Raw genomic sequence first — 13,963 nt, 5'->3', positions numbered from 1 at the left:
GCCAATTAGGGCCGAGCCCTCCGCGGGGACAACAGAGGTGGGTCCTCTTGGTCACGCCCTGAAATCTTGGAGTTTTATTGGATAAAATAAACGTCAATCATCCTCATCACTGAACCCTGATTGGACCACCAAATAGGGGTGTGGCCCGGGTCCCTCTAACTAGTCTTGACTTTTCTAGGGTTTGTAAGGGATGCATTTGCTATCTTGGGCCTCCTGCGGGCTGACTGTAAGCTGTTTTGGGCCATGTGTCCAGCCATATTTCTTTGGGTTGGCCCATTCTGGAGAGCGCACATCGGAAGCGGGGAGAAGTCCAAAAAAGACTGGCGTCCTCCCTAGCGGCTCCCCAGCCTCCGGCCCCCGCCCCGCCCCCGCAGCCGGATGTTGTGATTTCTCTCCACCCACACGGCCTCGCCCGCCCTCGGCCTCTGCTGCCTTATAAGGCAGCGCTACCACCCCGAGATGTTTGGATGAACTCACACCCATTATACAGGTGGGGAACAGGAGTGCCAGAAGTCCAATGGCTGACACGTCAAAGGCCAGGAAGAAAACGAGGCTGATATCCCACTCCTGCTTTACACACCAGAAAAGGAAGGCTTGTCCAAACTGAGAAAGTAGTGAGAGTAAGGCAGAGCCGAATTCAGCAAGGCTTCTCTGATCCCTATCCATTCATTCATCCAAAAATACAGAGCACCCGTTTTGTGCTAGGCATTGAGCCAGGTGCTGGGAAATACAGTGGTATTAGCAAGATAGCCAAGCTCTCTGCTTACGTGCTAGAAGGGGGGTAAAGGTTAATCCTATAAGTAATCAAATAAATAGGATGGTCTCAGAGAGTAATTGACTGTTGAGACGCGGGCACCTGGGTGGCTCAGCCAGTTAAGCGTCCAACTCTTGGTTTCAGTTTAGCTCATGATCTCACGGTTCATGGGTTTGAGCCCCACATCAGGCTTCATGCTGACAGTGCAGAGCCTGTGTGGGAGTCTGCCCTTCCCCTACTTGCTCTTTCTCTCAAAAATAAATAAAACTTAAAAAAAAAAAAGACATTAGGACAAAATACGAAAGAGTGAGGGGGAATGGTCTCAGGGTGTGACATGTGAGGAGATCCAAGAGCCATATATGACTCGTGGCTACTATATTGGACAGCACAGAGAATATTTCCATCATCACAGAAAGTTCTGCCAGATAGCACTTGTCTGGAGGAAGGAGTGGCTTCCATTTGCACAAAGATTCCATGCTGACAAGCTGAATTGGAGAAAAATGGTGCCACCAACTGAGAAGGAATGAAAGATGGTAGTCCAGGTACTTTCTGAACCCCTAAACTTGTCTTTGAATAGGCAGTTCTGTCACCTCTTGAAATTTATGCCCCAAGTCTCTGCTAGAGAGAAGTGGGGTTTTGTGTGTGTGTATCCAGATATTTGTGAGCAGGAACTTTATGGCTTCCTATTTCTCATCCCATAGACCCACACCCCAGCAGTAGAAAGATAGAAGCCAGGGAAAGAAGATGGTGCCTTTTTTCCCTAGTCCAAAATTGATGGAAGACACCAAGGTGTGCAGGGAGAACTGGGGCAGTTGTGTAGAAATTGCTGAGAAGGGGGAGTGTGTCCATATGGGAAAGTTTCTTTACAAACTTCTGTAGATTGAGCCCTTACCGTATGCCAGGCTCTACCCTTTCAAATGTATTCCCATTCAGCTATCTCAACAAGCTGGCCAGACAGTATGAGTGCCTCTACCTCCCTAAAGAGGTGTGGCAATTAAGGTTCATAGGGGCTGAGCCCCTGACCAAAGGTCACACTGAGGGAGTCAGTGGCCTCGATGAAATTGAAAGTTTCCTGATTCAGGTTCACTGCTGTTTTGTTTTTCCAGTCCCTATTTCTAAGGTCATTATTTCCCTACTTTAAGCTACTGACTTACAGAGTGATCATGGGAAGTATTGTTTTGTTTTGTTTTGTTTTAGAAACTTCCTGGTAACAATATATGAATTCTTGCATCAGTTAGGACTTCTGGTTGCAACTCAAAGTGGCTTAGGCAAAATAAGGAAATTTATTGGTTCAAGTAACTTAAGAGAAGAGGTGGTAGTTCTGACTTTGTCTTTGGATCCCAGGTCTGTAATGGTGTCACTCAAAATTTGTCCTTCCCATATTCTGACTCTGTTTTTAATCTGTTTTGTCTTTATTCTCAGGCAGGTTTTCTTTCTGAGGTGTTAAAGATGGCTGCCAGCAGCTCCATGCTCACTGCTTACCAATGAGGCAACTTCTATGGAAAGAGAAAGCCTCTGTCTTAAAGATTCCAGCAAAAATCCTGGGGCTGCCTCTTACCAACTTGATTGGGGTCAGCTCTTCCTTTTGAACAAATCACTGAGGACAGAGAGAGGCCGTGTTCTGATTGGCCAGACATGAGTCACATGCCCACTCCCACCTCAGCTGAGGGATGGGGTAAGTTATTAGGAATCAATCCATCTATATTAATTATCAAATGCTGGTAACAAATCACCCTAAAACTTATGGCTTAAAACAACAATTAGGGCACCTGAGTTGCTCCATCCATTAAGTGTCTGACTCTCAGTTTTGGCTCAGATAATGATCTCACGGTTTGTGGGTTCGAGTCCTGCTTCAGTCTCCATGCTGGTAACATGGATCCTGCTCGGGATTCTCTCTCTCTCTCTGTCTCTGTCTCTGTCTCTGTCTCTCTCTCTTTTTCTCTCTCTCTCTCTCTTCCCCTCCCCTGCTGGGTCTCTCTGTATCTCTCAAAATAAATTAAAAACAAAAAAAACTTGGGACACCTGGGTGGCTCAGTCGGTAGGCGTCTGACTTCAGCTCAGGTCATGATCTCACCGTTGGTGAGTTCAAGCCCCACATCAGGCTCTGTGCTGACAGCTCAGAGCCTGGAGCTTGCCTCGGATTCTGTGTCTCCCTCTCTCTCTGTCCCTCCCCACCTCTCTCTCTCTCTCTCTTCTCTCTCAGTAATAAATAAACATTAAAAAAAAAAACTTAAACAACTATTGGGGCACCTGGGTGGCTCAGTCAGTTAAGTGTCCAACTCTTGATTTTGGCTCAGGTCATGATCTCACATTTAGTGAGATTGAGCCCCCTGTCGGGCTTCGCACTAACAGCATGGAGCCTGCTTGGGATTCTCTCTCTCCTTCTCTCCCTCTGCTCCTCCCCTGCTAGTGCTCTCTGTCTCTCAAAAATAAACTTTAAAAAAAACCAATCAATTATCATTTCTCACTGTCCCCAAGGTTCGAGAATCAATTATACCTTAAAAAAAAAATTCAGGAGCAATGTGGCTGTGTAGTTTTAGCTTGAGACCTCCCATGAGGTTGCATGCCAGATGTTGTTTGGGGCTGCAGTATCCACTTCCAAAGTGGCCCATTAAAAAAAAAACTTTTTTATGTTTATTCATTTGAGAGAGAGAGAGACAGACAGAGCATGCGTGGGGGAGGGGCAGAGAGAGAGAGGGAGACACAGAAAGCGAAGCAGTCTCCAGGCTCCTAGCTGTCAGCACAGAGCCCAAGGTGGGGCTCTAACTCACAAACCCTGAGATCATGACCTGAGCCAAAGTTGGACACTTAACTGACTGAGCCACCCAGGCTTAAAGTGGCTCATTCAAACTGGTGTTGGTTGTTGGCAGGAGACTACTTTCTCCCCACATGGGCCTCTCTGTAGGGTTGCTTGAGTGTCCTCACAACATGGCAAGCTGGCTTCCCCCAGAGTGAGCAACTGCAATCCTTTTTATGACCTGGGCTGAGCAAAACCATCACTTCTGCCATATTCTATTGGACACAAAGAACAGCTCTGACTCTAACTCATGTGGGAAGAAACTATACTAAGGCATGAAATCCAGGAGATGAGCATCAATAGGGAACATCTTGGAGGCTGACTCCCACAGCATCCCTCCATCCTTCCCTCCCTGTTTGTTCTACTTTTCCTATGTGTAGGTTTCCTTCTCAGGCAGTGTCTCCCCAAGCAGTACAAAATCAACATCTCCCGGCTTGCATTCCTGGTGACATGAGTGGGAAGGAAGTATCTTTTTTCCCAAAGTTCTGGCAAAAGTCCCAAGGCTGACTCTGGCCAAATTTGTGTATATGCTTATCCCAGAACCAATGGCTATGGTCTAGAGATACCATGCTCTGATTGGCTAGACCTAGGCCACACCCCCATGCTTAGACCTGAAGGTAGAACTGGAAGCACTAGAGACTCACCCAGAGGATGAAGGAGGAGTGGTTCCCAAAGGAAAAAGCAGGGTGTCACTACTGAATCAAGGTAAATGGTTTGGGGGCAGGAGAAATAATAATGCCATCCCATCTCCCACACTTTTGCTCCAACTGCACATTTTAGCACCTCTTGGTTTAGCATTTTTCTCATAGGATCATCTACTTTCTTGGCCCACTTTCTGTAGTAGGTAGAATTCTAAGATGGCCCCCAGGACCCATGGTGTATGCATACCTTCTCCTAGTTATTCAATCCACCACTAATCTAGATGTTCTATAGAAGAATTCTGCAAATGTAGGTAAGGTACCAAGTAAATAGACCTTAAAATGAGATTATCATTGGCGGGCCTGACCTAATCAGGGAAGTCCTTAAATGGAATGGGATTGATTCTTCCTGGCAAAAGAGATTCAAAGTGTGAGAGAGAGTCAACATGGGGGAAGAGTCTCTGTTGCTGGCTTGGAAGATGGAGGGGACCACATGGCAAGAAATGCAAGCAGCTTCTAGGAGCTAAGTCTGGCCCCTGGCTGACAGCCTACAAAGAAACTGGGACTTCAGTCCTACAAATCAAGGAACTGAGTTCTGCCAATGGCCTGAATGAGCTTGGAAATGGATTTTCCTCCAGACCTTTCAGAGAACTCAGCCTTGATCACAGTTGTGTGATACCCTGAATAGAAAACCCAGTCACACAGTGCTGGAATTTTGAGCTACAGATTTGCAAATAAATGGTTATCTTTTAAAAGTTTTTATTTATTTTGAGAGAGAGAGTGGGGGGAGGAGGGTAGAGAGTGAGGGAAAGAGAGAATTCCAAGCAGGCTCTGCACCATCAGCACAGAGCCTGACGCACGGCTTAAACTCACGAACCATAAGATCATGACCTGAGCCGAAACCAAGGGCTGAATGCTCAACTGACAGAGCCCCTGGTGCCCCAATGGGTATTGTTTTAAGCTATGAAGTTTGTGGTTAATTTTAGGCAGCAACAGAAAATGAATATACCTCATCATGGACTCTAAGATCCCTTTAGTAGGAAGCTTCTCTTGGACCTCCTTAACTTCCTCCCAGTAGAACCTGAAACATAGGTCCTTCTTCCCACACTGTGTCAGTCCCTCACCAAATCCCAACTCCCCTGCCCTTGGGGGCCTAGCAAGGAAGCTGCTCTGCTTGACTTTCCACAAACAGCCTATGCCCCACCAGGCCCAAGAGGGCAGCTCGACCAATCTCTAATTCCCAGGACTCAAGGACCTTTGACCAATTCTATTGATCTGGACTCCTGGGCAAGCAGCTAGACTAACAGACGCCATGAGGGCTCTCCTGTTCCTGGGGTCCCTGCTGGGAAGCCTGGAGTCAGCGTTTTTGGTGAGAGCTGTGGGAGCCAGGAGGATTGTGCTGAGATGGCCCTGGGGGTCCCTATTACAGCCTTGGCCTCTGCTCATGACTTTTTGGTCCAGGTGACTAGAAGGCCTGTTTGGAAAGGCAAGAGTAACCCATAGGGCCTGGGGGAGGGGGGCAGGGAAGAGAGACAGCTAGAGCTGGTGGATATGAGAACATGGCCTTCATTTCTGGGGGAGGGGGACCTTGAGGAGACAATAGGAAGAGGAACAAAGGGTCTGGGTCTTTTGAGAAAATTCCTGCATTTCTGAGATATGAGAGGAAGCTGAAGACTGGCATGGGATCAGAGGTAGGCTCTGACTTTCTGGGAAAATTCCCTTTTTCTCTCCCCTGTAGACTCCACCTTGGAAAGCCCCTAAGGAGCATAAGCACAGAGCAGATGAGCACACAGTAGGTAAGTATCCTGGCTGTGCCTCCTAAAAGACCTTCAGTGGGAATGAGTATGGTGGGGAGTGTGCAGATGGTCAGTTTGGGGCCCTTGGCACACGGGGAGGGATCCGGGACATTCTTCACTTTGTCCCTACTTTGGCTAGTATTCAGACCAGAGTGCCTACTATGTGTCAGGTCTTTTTCCCATGGGCACTGGGGACCCAGAGTGATAGTGAACTGTGTGCTCTTTGAGAGCAGGGCTTGGGCTATATCTGAGTTCCCAGCCCAGTGCCTTCCAGTCTCCCTCAGTTTCCCCAGCCTCTCTTCTTCTTCTCCTTCCCTCAGTACATCTCATAGGCATCAGTCATGCCACACAGAGGCCAGGGCCCTTATGGACAAGAGCAGGGCTCTGAAGCCCAAATGCCTCTGAATCCTGGCTTCATCACTTATGTGCTAGGTGACTCTGGGCAAGTGACTTGACTTCTCCAAGCTTCATTTTCTCCACCCATAAAATGAGGGTGGTAATAGTAAATCTCTTAGGGTTGTGGAGAAGGAGAAATGAGTTGTTAATCCACGTGAGGCACTCAGCCCACAGACTACTGCATGGTGAATGCTTAAACTATATTAACTTTTACTTATCAAGCTCCCTTTTAGATGGGGGATGTCTGTATCTCCCCTCTCCTCAAACCATGCAACAGCTCCCCATTGCCTTCATTCTTCCAGGCACTCAATATTTTCCTCAAATTGTGAACTAGATGGACCCTGTCCTGGTAAGCCTTGTGTGGTGAGGCCAGGCCCAGCCCCTCAGCATGGCACTAGGGCCCCACGCCTGACACTGCCTGCCTCTACCTCCTTGCCTCATCTTTCCACACCCAGCCAAACTGCTTTCTTCTCTTTTTCCTGAGCCAACCTAAGTGCCCTGCCTTTGCCTAATCACCTACTTGAAGTCTTCCTCCTCTCTATCCCATTTACATCTTAAGGGTCTCTCCTCATTTAATCTTATTCCTGGTTTGGCCTTCAGCGAGTGCTGCTGTGCCTTTGCCTTTAACGACAAAATAGCAGCACATATGACATAACGACAAAATGCTTATTGAGCACATACTATGTGCCAGACTCTGTGCTAAGTGTTTGATAGACATTATCTCATTTAGGTCTCACAATACTCCTCTGAAGTAGATAGTCAAATCTTGTCATTCATGGTTGTCATGTTCTATAAAGTCACAGAGAACACTGAATTAGCAAATACTGAATGACTGCTCCTAAAGGAAATTTAAGGTTAGGTTCCTGTGAGCTCTGGTCACAACATTTTCATCAACTGTCAACATAGAAGCTTATTTTATGTGTCATTCTGTTTCAAGATATCTTACTTACTGTGTTGTCCCTTCATTCATAATAAAGTCATGGCCAGCAGCACTATAACTCAAGCCTGGACGAAGCTTTTCTCACACATAAATGTTCTCTAGAATATATATCATGGCCTGCTTGCACTTAGGAACATCGGCACCATATTTGGGGGTCATTTTCAACAGTAAAATCATCTACCAGAAGCACAAAATTTCAAAAATGTGGCTCTGAATAGACTGTGAAAAGGACACATGGTTACAGGAGAAAAGCTGAAACAAGAAGCAGAGCATTACCTTGTTTCACCTTAGCTGGGAATTTGTGCTTCAGGACCTCACATTTTTCACCACTCCATGCACATCCATGAATGACCATAAAAGCACCGTGAGAATTGGTTTAGGGATTACCAATACAGTTTAGCAAGAAGGCAGCAAACAGAGTGGCTATACTATACTGTTTTTAAAAATAATAATAGCTACTAGCAACATTTTTATTGTAAAAACTTTAGAAATTACAGAAATGCAAAAGAAGAAAAAATTCTTCCATAATCCGCTATCTTCTAAAAACCACTCCTACAAACTTTGGAGCATGTCCTTCTAGATTTCTTTTTGATGTATATGTAAATATATTTGTACAAAAATAGGACCACATTTGACATGCTGGTTTTTTGGGTTTGTTTTGTTTTCAAGATCTTATTTTTTAGTAATCTCTATGCCCAACATGGGGCTTGAACTTTCAACCCTGGGATTAAGAGTCACATGCTCTACTGACTGAGCCAGCCAGGGGCCCCTTGACATGCCGTTTTTAACTGCCCTTCTTCATTTAAAATTATGAATACTTTTTTCTTTTTTTTTTTTAAGTTTGAGAGAGAGAGAGAGAGAGAGAGAGAGAGAAAGCATGAGTGGGGGAGGGGCAGAGAGCGAGAATCCCAAGCAGGCTATGTGCTGGCAGCACAGAGCCTGGAGGCAGGACTCAATCTCACAAACTCTGAGATCATGACCTGAGCCACAATCAAAAGTTGATCCTTCACTGACTGAGCCTCCCAGGTGCTCCTTGAACACTTTCCTGTACAAATATACCTGCATCATTTAAAGTGATTTTTAGGGGCACCTGGCTGGCTCAGTCAGTGAAGCATGTAACTATTGATCTTGGGGTTGTGAGTTAGAGCCCCATGTTGTGTGTAGAGATTGCTTAAAAATAAAAGTCTTTAGAGGCTCCTGGGTGGCTTAGTCGGTTGACCGTCCGACTCTTGATTTCAGCTCAGGTCATGATCCCAGGGTTGTGAGATTGAGCCACAATTCCCTCTTTCTTCCTTTACCCCTCTTCAGTGCTCATGTGTGCTCTCTCTATAATAAACAAACAAACAAACAATTAAAAACACAAAATAAAAATCTAAGGGGTGCCTGGGTGGCTCAGTTGGTTAAGTGTCTGACTTTTGATTTCAGCTCAGGTCATGATCTCATGGTTGATGAGTTCAAGCCCCATGTTGGGCTCTGTGCCAGCACCACAGAGCCTGCTTGATATTCTCTGTCTCCCTTTCTCTCTGCCCCGTGTGCATTCTTTCTCAAAAATAAATAAACTTAAAAAATATATAAAAATAAAAATCTTTTAAAATAAATAAAAGTGATTTTTATTATAAAATATGCATAACATAAAATTTACTATCTTAATACTTTTTAAGTGTACAATTCAGTGGTATTAAGTACACTCTATTGTTGTACAACCATCACAATCCATTTCCAGAACTCTTTTCATCTCTCAAAACTGAAACTTTTCTGCTATATTGTTGATCCCTGAACAAGAAGGTCAGAGGAGCTGAGGCCCTCCCTCCTGTGTAGTAGAAAATCCATGTAGAAGCTTCGAACTCCCCACAACTTAACTACTAATAGCCTACTGTAGACTACTGGTGGGAAACTTTACCAACAACATAAATAGTTGATTAACACATATTTTGTATGTTAACTGTATTATACAGTATATTGTATTCTTGTAATAGAGTAAGCTAGAGAAAAGAAAACGTTAATAAAAAATTATAAGGAAAATACATTTAGAGTACTGTATTTATCGAAAAAAACCCCACACATAAGTGGACCTGTGTAGTTCAAACTTAGGTTTTTAAGGGTCAACTATACTATTATTGTTGTCATTTCACAGATGAGGAAACTAAGGCTCAGAGTGGTCAAGTGACTTCTACATTCAACGTGTATTTATTAAGTGCTGGCTACTTTGTGGCCAGCACTCTTCTAGGCCTGGGGGCTACAGATTTGCCCAAGGTCACACAATTAGCAGGTGGTGGGGTCAGGAGCCCACTCCAGCTGTCTGAGTGCAGAAGGGAACATCTTAAGTTCAATTTGGCAGAACTGAACCTCTTGAAGGCATAACGATCTTTTCAAGGGTCTGTTTTCCAACCAGGCCCTGAGGGGTAGCACCTGAGCAGGGTGTGGGGGCATGGGAAACATCATCAGGGAGTGTGTTATCTTTGCAGTTCTCACTGTCACTGGGGAGCCCTGCTACTTCCCCTTCCAGTACAACCGGCAACTGTACCACACATGCATCCACAAGGGCCGGCCTGGCCCCCAGCCCTGGTAAGACTACCCAGAAGGGATTGGAGCAGGGACCTGTGGGAGACAGATTCTGCCCATCCATCTGCCCAAGGAACACTGCTTGGAGAAAGGGGGCTCTGAGAGAGAAGGGTGGGCCAGTCCCCTGGGCAGAGCAGGGAAGCTTCATCTTTTTCTACAGGTGTGCTACCAGTCCCAACTTCGAGCAGGACCAGCAATGGGCATACTGCCTGGAGCCCAAGAAAGTGAAAGGTACTACACACAGCCTTTGGGGTAGCTCAGGGCCCTCTCCTTCCCACTACTCTACTGGGTATCATCAGTTCTTACCCACCTGGTATTCTGGGCCCATCCAGACCCTTCCCGTCCTCCAGAGGGAGAAGTTCTAGGAGAAGGTAGCCTCATTTTGCAGGTGGGTAAACTAAGGCATGGAAACTTGGAGTGCCAAGGTCATAGGACAAGCAGGTTTGGATAGGGACTTATCTCCCATGACCCAGGCTGTCTGACTCAGGCTCCCCACGCTTCCTTCCACTGTATCCATCTCTCAGACCACTGCAGCAAACACAGCCCCTGCCAGAATGGAGGGACCTGTGTGAACATGCCAAAAGGCCCACACTGCATCTGTCCAGAACACTTCACCGGGAAGCACTGCCAGAGAGGTAAGGAGATGGTGAAGCCATGTGAGGGGCTGTCCTGGGCCCACTGAAGAGGTCTCTGGATCCCCGGAGACTTGGCATGATCCTGGCCTCTCTTGAGACCACTGGCCTCTCCCATTTGTCCCCAGAGAAATGCTTTGAGCCTCAGCTTCTCCAGTTCTTCCATGAGAAAGAAACATGGCATAGGCTTGAATCGGCGGGTGTGGCCGAGTGCCAGTGTAAGGGTCCTGATGCCCACTGCAAGCCGCTGGCCAGCCAGGGTGAGTGGATGGGTCAGGAATTGGCCTGAGAGGAGGAAGGCAGAGGTCTGGAGGAAAAGCTGTTAGGCAACCATTCGGGGTGCCGAAAGAAAGGGGAATTTTCTGTGAGGTCTTCGGGCCCAGAGGTGCTTCAATGTGCTCCATCTCCCAGTCTGCCACACCAACCCGTGCCACAACGGAGGCAGCTGCCTAGAGGCGGAGGGCCACCGCCTGTGCCGTTGCCGGGCGGGATACGCAGGGCGCTTCTGCGATGTGGGTGAGTAGGGATCTTGGAGGAATCAGAAGCTCCGCCCCCAGGTAAGAAGGACTCCGGGAGAGGGACTCCGGAGAGTGGGGAAAGTGGCTGAGAGGGCAGTGGGAAACCACACCAGTTCCTGGCTGCAAGGAGCCGCCTCTCTCCCCAGACACTGAGGCGCGATGCTACGACGGCCACGGGCTTGACTACCGCGGCACAGCCGAGACTGCGCTGTCGGGCGCCCGGTGTCAGCCGTGGGCCTCAGAGGCCACCTACCGGAACGTGACTGCAGAGCAAGCGCTGAACTGGGGACTGGGCGACCATGCCTTCTGCAGGTGCGCTGGGTGGGGCGGGCGGGGCATTCCCCTCTGCCCCAGGGCCCTCTGGTGCTCCTTACCCTTTAACAGCGCCCCCTCCGGTGGTTACAGGAATCCGGACAACGACACCCGCCCGTGGTGCTTCGTGTGGAGCGGCGACCGGCTGAGCTGGGAATATTGCCGCCTGGCACGTTGCGAACACCCAGTCCTAGAGGCTCCTCAGTTCCTGCCTCCAACCCAGGTCCCCTCTGAGCACCCGGATTTTCCCCTGCCCTCGCTTTCAACACTGCAGAAGCCTCAGCCCCCGACCCCAGGTAGTTGGGAAATGGTGGGAAGTCAGAGGGCGTGCGGCGAGCTACCTTCCAGCCCTTGGTGGGTCTCCCAGCACTCAGCATGGGCTCCTCTCACAGCCTTGGGCGCGACGCCGGAGCAGCCCACTCCCCTGCCGAGTCCCAGCTGCGGACAACGGCTCCGGAAACGGCTGTCCTCGCTGAGCCGCGTGGTTGGGGGACTGGTGGCCCTGCCCGGGGCGCACCCCTACATCGCCGCGTTGTACTGGCGCCACAATTTCTGCGCGGGCAACCTCATCGCCTCCTGCTGGGTGCTGACCGCGGCGCACTGCCTGCAGAACCGGCGAGTCCCGCCGCGTCTGGCGCCCTGCCCGGGACCCTAGCTCCTGGCTCTTCCGAGCCCAGCTTCCGTGCAACACCCGAACCCATGCCCTACCCCCCTCTCACTCTTCCCCAGCGCCCTAGGAGGAAGCTGAAACCCAGCAAGGGACTCGGGGGGCAGGAGGCCTGTGGCCGGCTCTGAGCTCGCTTTCCCCCGCATCCCCTCCGCCCGCAGGCCCCCGCCGGAGGAGCTGACGGTGGTGCTCGGCCAGGACCGCCATAACCAGAGCTGTGAGCAGTGCCAGACTCTGGCCGTGCGCGCCTACCGCCTGCACGAGGCCTTCTCGCCCATCACCTACCAGCACGACCTGGGTGCGGGGGCGGGAGCGCCCCCTCGGCGACCAGGGGAAAGGGTGGGGGAGGGCTCGAAGTCCCAGCGTCTGGGTCTCACCCTCCTCCTCGCCTGGGTTAGCCTTGCTGCGCCTGCAGGAAAGAGAGGACGGCCACTGCGCGCTCCCGTCGCCTTTCGTTCAGCCGGTGTGCCTGCCAAGCAGCGCTGCCCGCCCAGCTGAGGCCAAAGCCGCCCTCTGTGAGGTGGCAGGCTGGGGCCACCAGTTTGAGGGTAGGCAGAACGGCTGGCTAGGGGCGGCAGGGACACCTCTGGCCACCGGGGTAGGCAAGAGAAATTCTCAGCTTTGGTACCACTAGGGACAGGTGGTGCTGACTTGGTGGGTTGGGAAGATTTGCAGGGCCCTTGTGTCTGCAGTCAGCTCCTGCCAGGGCCTGGGCTTCACTGCTGGGGCAGGGGAAGGGGAGGTCCCCAAGGCTCCTAAGGGGTACAGAGAGAATCACAATTTCCTTTGGTTACTTCTTGGTACTGCGATGCAAGGGCTAACAAGGATGCCGGCCTCGCGCTGGGGCAGCCGGTTGGCTAGCTGGGAAATATTGTTCGGAGACATTGGGTGGGAAGTTGGAGTGGGGTTCCAAGGCACTCCTGCTCCGTCCCTTCCATTCAAATCCGGGCTCCTCTCTGGTCTCAGTTTTCTTGTCTATGAAATGGTTTTAATAGCAACTCTTCCTCACGGGCTTGCTGCAACAGAGGCCAGTTAGTGGGGAGTGAGCAGGGTCGCGAAGGGTGTGAGGAAGGCGCCCTTGGTTCGCAGGGGCCGGGAAATATTCCAGCTTCCTGCAGGAAGCGCAGGTGCCGCTCATCCCTTCTGAGCGCTGCTCCGCCCAGGACGTGCACGGAGTCTCTTTTACTTCGGGCATGCTCTGCGCTGGCTTCCTCGAGGGTGGCACCGATGCCTGCCAGGTGAGCCCATGGGCTGGCTTGGTGCCCTCCTCCACCCCATCAAGTCCAGACTCCAGACCAAGGGCGCTGAGCCACGTGTCCCTGACCCAGGGTGACTCCGGGGGCCCGCTAGTGTGTGAGGAGGAGACCACAGAGCACCAGCTTGTCCTGCGAGGCATCGTCAGCTGGGGTTCCGGTTGTGGCGACCGCTACAAACCGGGTGTGTACACCGACGTGGCCAGCTACCTGGCCTGGATCCAGGAGCACACCAATTCCTGACCATCCAGGGACTTGTCTTTCCCTCCTGGGGGGATTCTGGAATGGAAGGGTGGCTGATGCATAATCATGGATGGCAAGGGTTGGGTTTGATTCCTCTTAGCACCACCAGCCTGGCGCCAGGCATAGAGTAGGCACTCAATAAAGTGCGTCTGAAAATGTGTGAGAGGCATAGTTCTCCAGGGGACCTGATGGGAAATGCCAAAACAGTCAACTGGTGCACTTCTCCATACTCCTTGGGGAACAGGATCTATTAAGATCTTAAACAAAGTATAGATTGGTGTCCAACTGATGTTCTTTGAGCCATACTGTGTACCAAGTCCTGAGCAGGGTGGCTCCATATATTTATCTCTTGTATGAACTAACTTTTTAACTTTTGAAGTTTATAGGACAGAGGTTCTCAATCTCTACTGTACATTGGAATAATCTGGGGAGCTTTTTGAACCTGTGCCTGAGAT

General features: G+C 49.8%; 1 protein-coding gene across 1 annotated transcript; it reads left to right on the top strand.

Moving 5' to 3' along the window:
• Positions 1 to 5,425: 5,425 nt before the first annotated feature.
• F12 (coagulation factor XII) lies at positions 5,426 to 13,668 on the top strand. Its single transcript, XM_040446351.1, has 14 exons — positions 5,426 to 5,558; positions 5,928 to 5,985; positions 9,787 to 9,886; positions 10,044 to 10,114; positions 10,408 to 10,518; positions 10,644 to 10,775; positions 10,927 to 11,031; positions 11,180 to 11,345; positions 11,439 to 11,641; positions 11,738 to 11,960; positions 12,174 to 12,310; positions 12,411 to 12,560; positions 13,102 to 13,250; positions 13,341 to 13,668. The coding sequence occupies exons 1-14, from the start codon at positions 5,502 to 5,504 to the stop codon at positions 13,506 to 13,508; spliced, it is 1,830 nt and encodes a 609-aa protein (XP_040302285.1). The 5' UTR covers positions 5,426 to 5,501; the 3' UTR covers positions 13,509 to 13,668.
• Positions 13,669 to 13,963: the final 295 nt, after the last annotated feature.

This window comes from Herpailurus yagouaroundi, unplaced genomic scaffold, assembly GCF_014898765.1.
Source record: "Herpailurus yagouaroundi ecotype Mexico unplaced genomic scaffold, PumYag 29, whole genome shotgun sequence".
In the NCBI taxonomy this organism is placed as follows: domain Eukaryota; kingdom Metazoa; phylum Chordata; class Mammalia; order Carnivora; family Felidae; genus Herpailurus; species Herpailurus yagouaroundi.
The sequence above is the reverse complement of the archived record's forward strand: the minus strand, read 5'-3'. Positions and strand labels throughout refer to the sequence as shown.

What these genes read in the sequence shown, in the direction of transcription:
- F12 (XM_040446351.1), top strand. Translation starts at nt 5,502, where the DNA reads ATGAGGGCTCTCCTGTTCCTGGGGTCCCTGCTGGGAAGCCTGGAGTCA. An exon ending in CGGCCTGGCCCCCAGCCCTG is followed by an intron (nt 9,887 to 10,043) that starts GTAAGACTACCC and finishes CTTTTTCTACAG; the next exon opens with GTGTGCTACCAGTCCCAACT. An exon ending in CGGGAAGCACTGCCAGAGAG is followed by an intron (nt 10,519 to 10,643) that starts GTAAGGAGATGG and finishes ATTTGTCCCCAG; the next exon opens with AGAAATGCTTTGAGCCTCAG.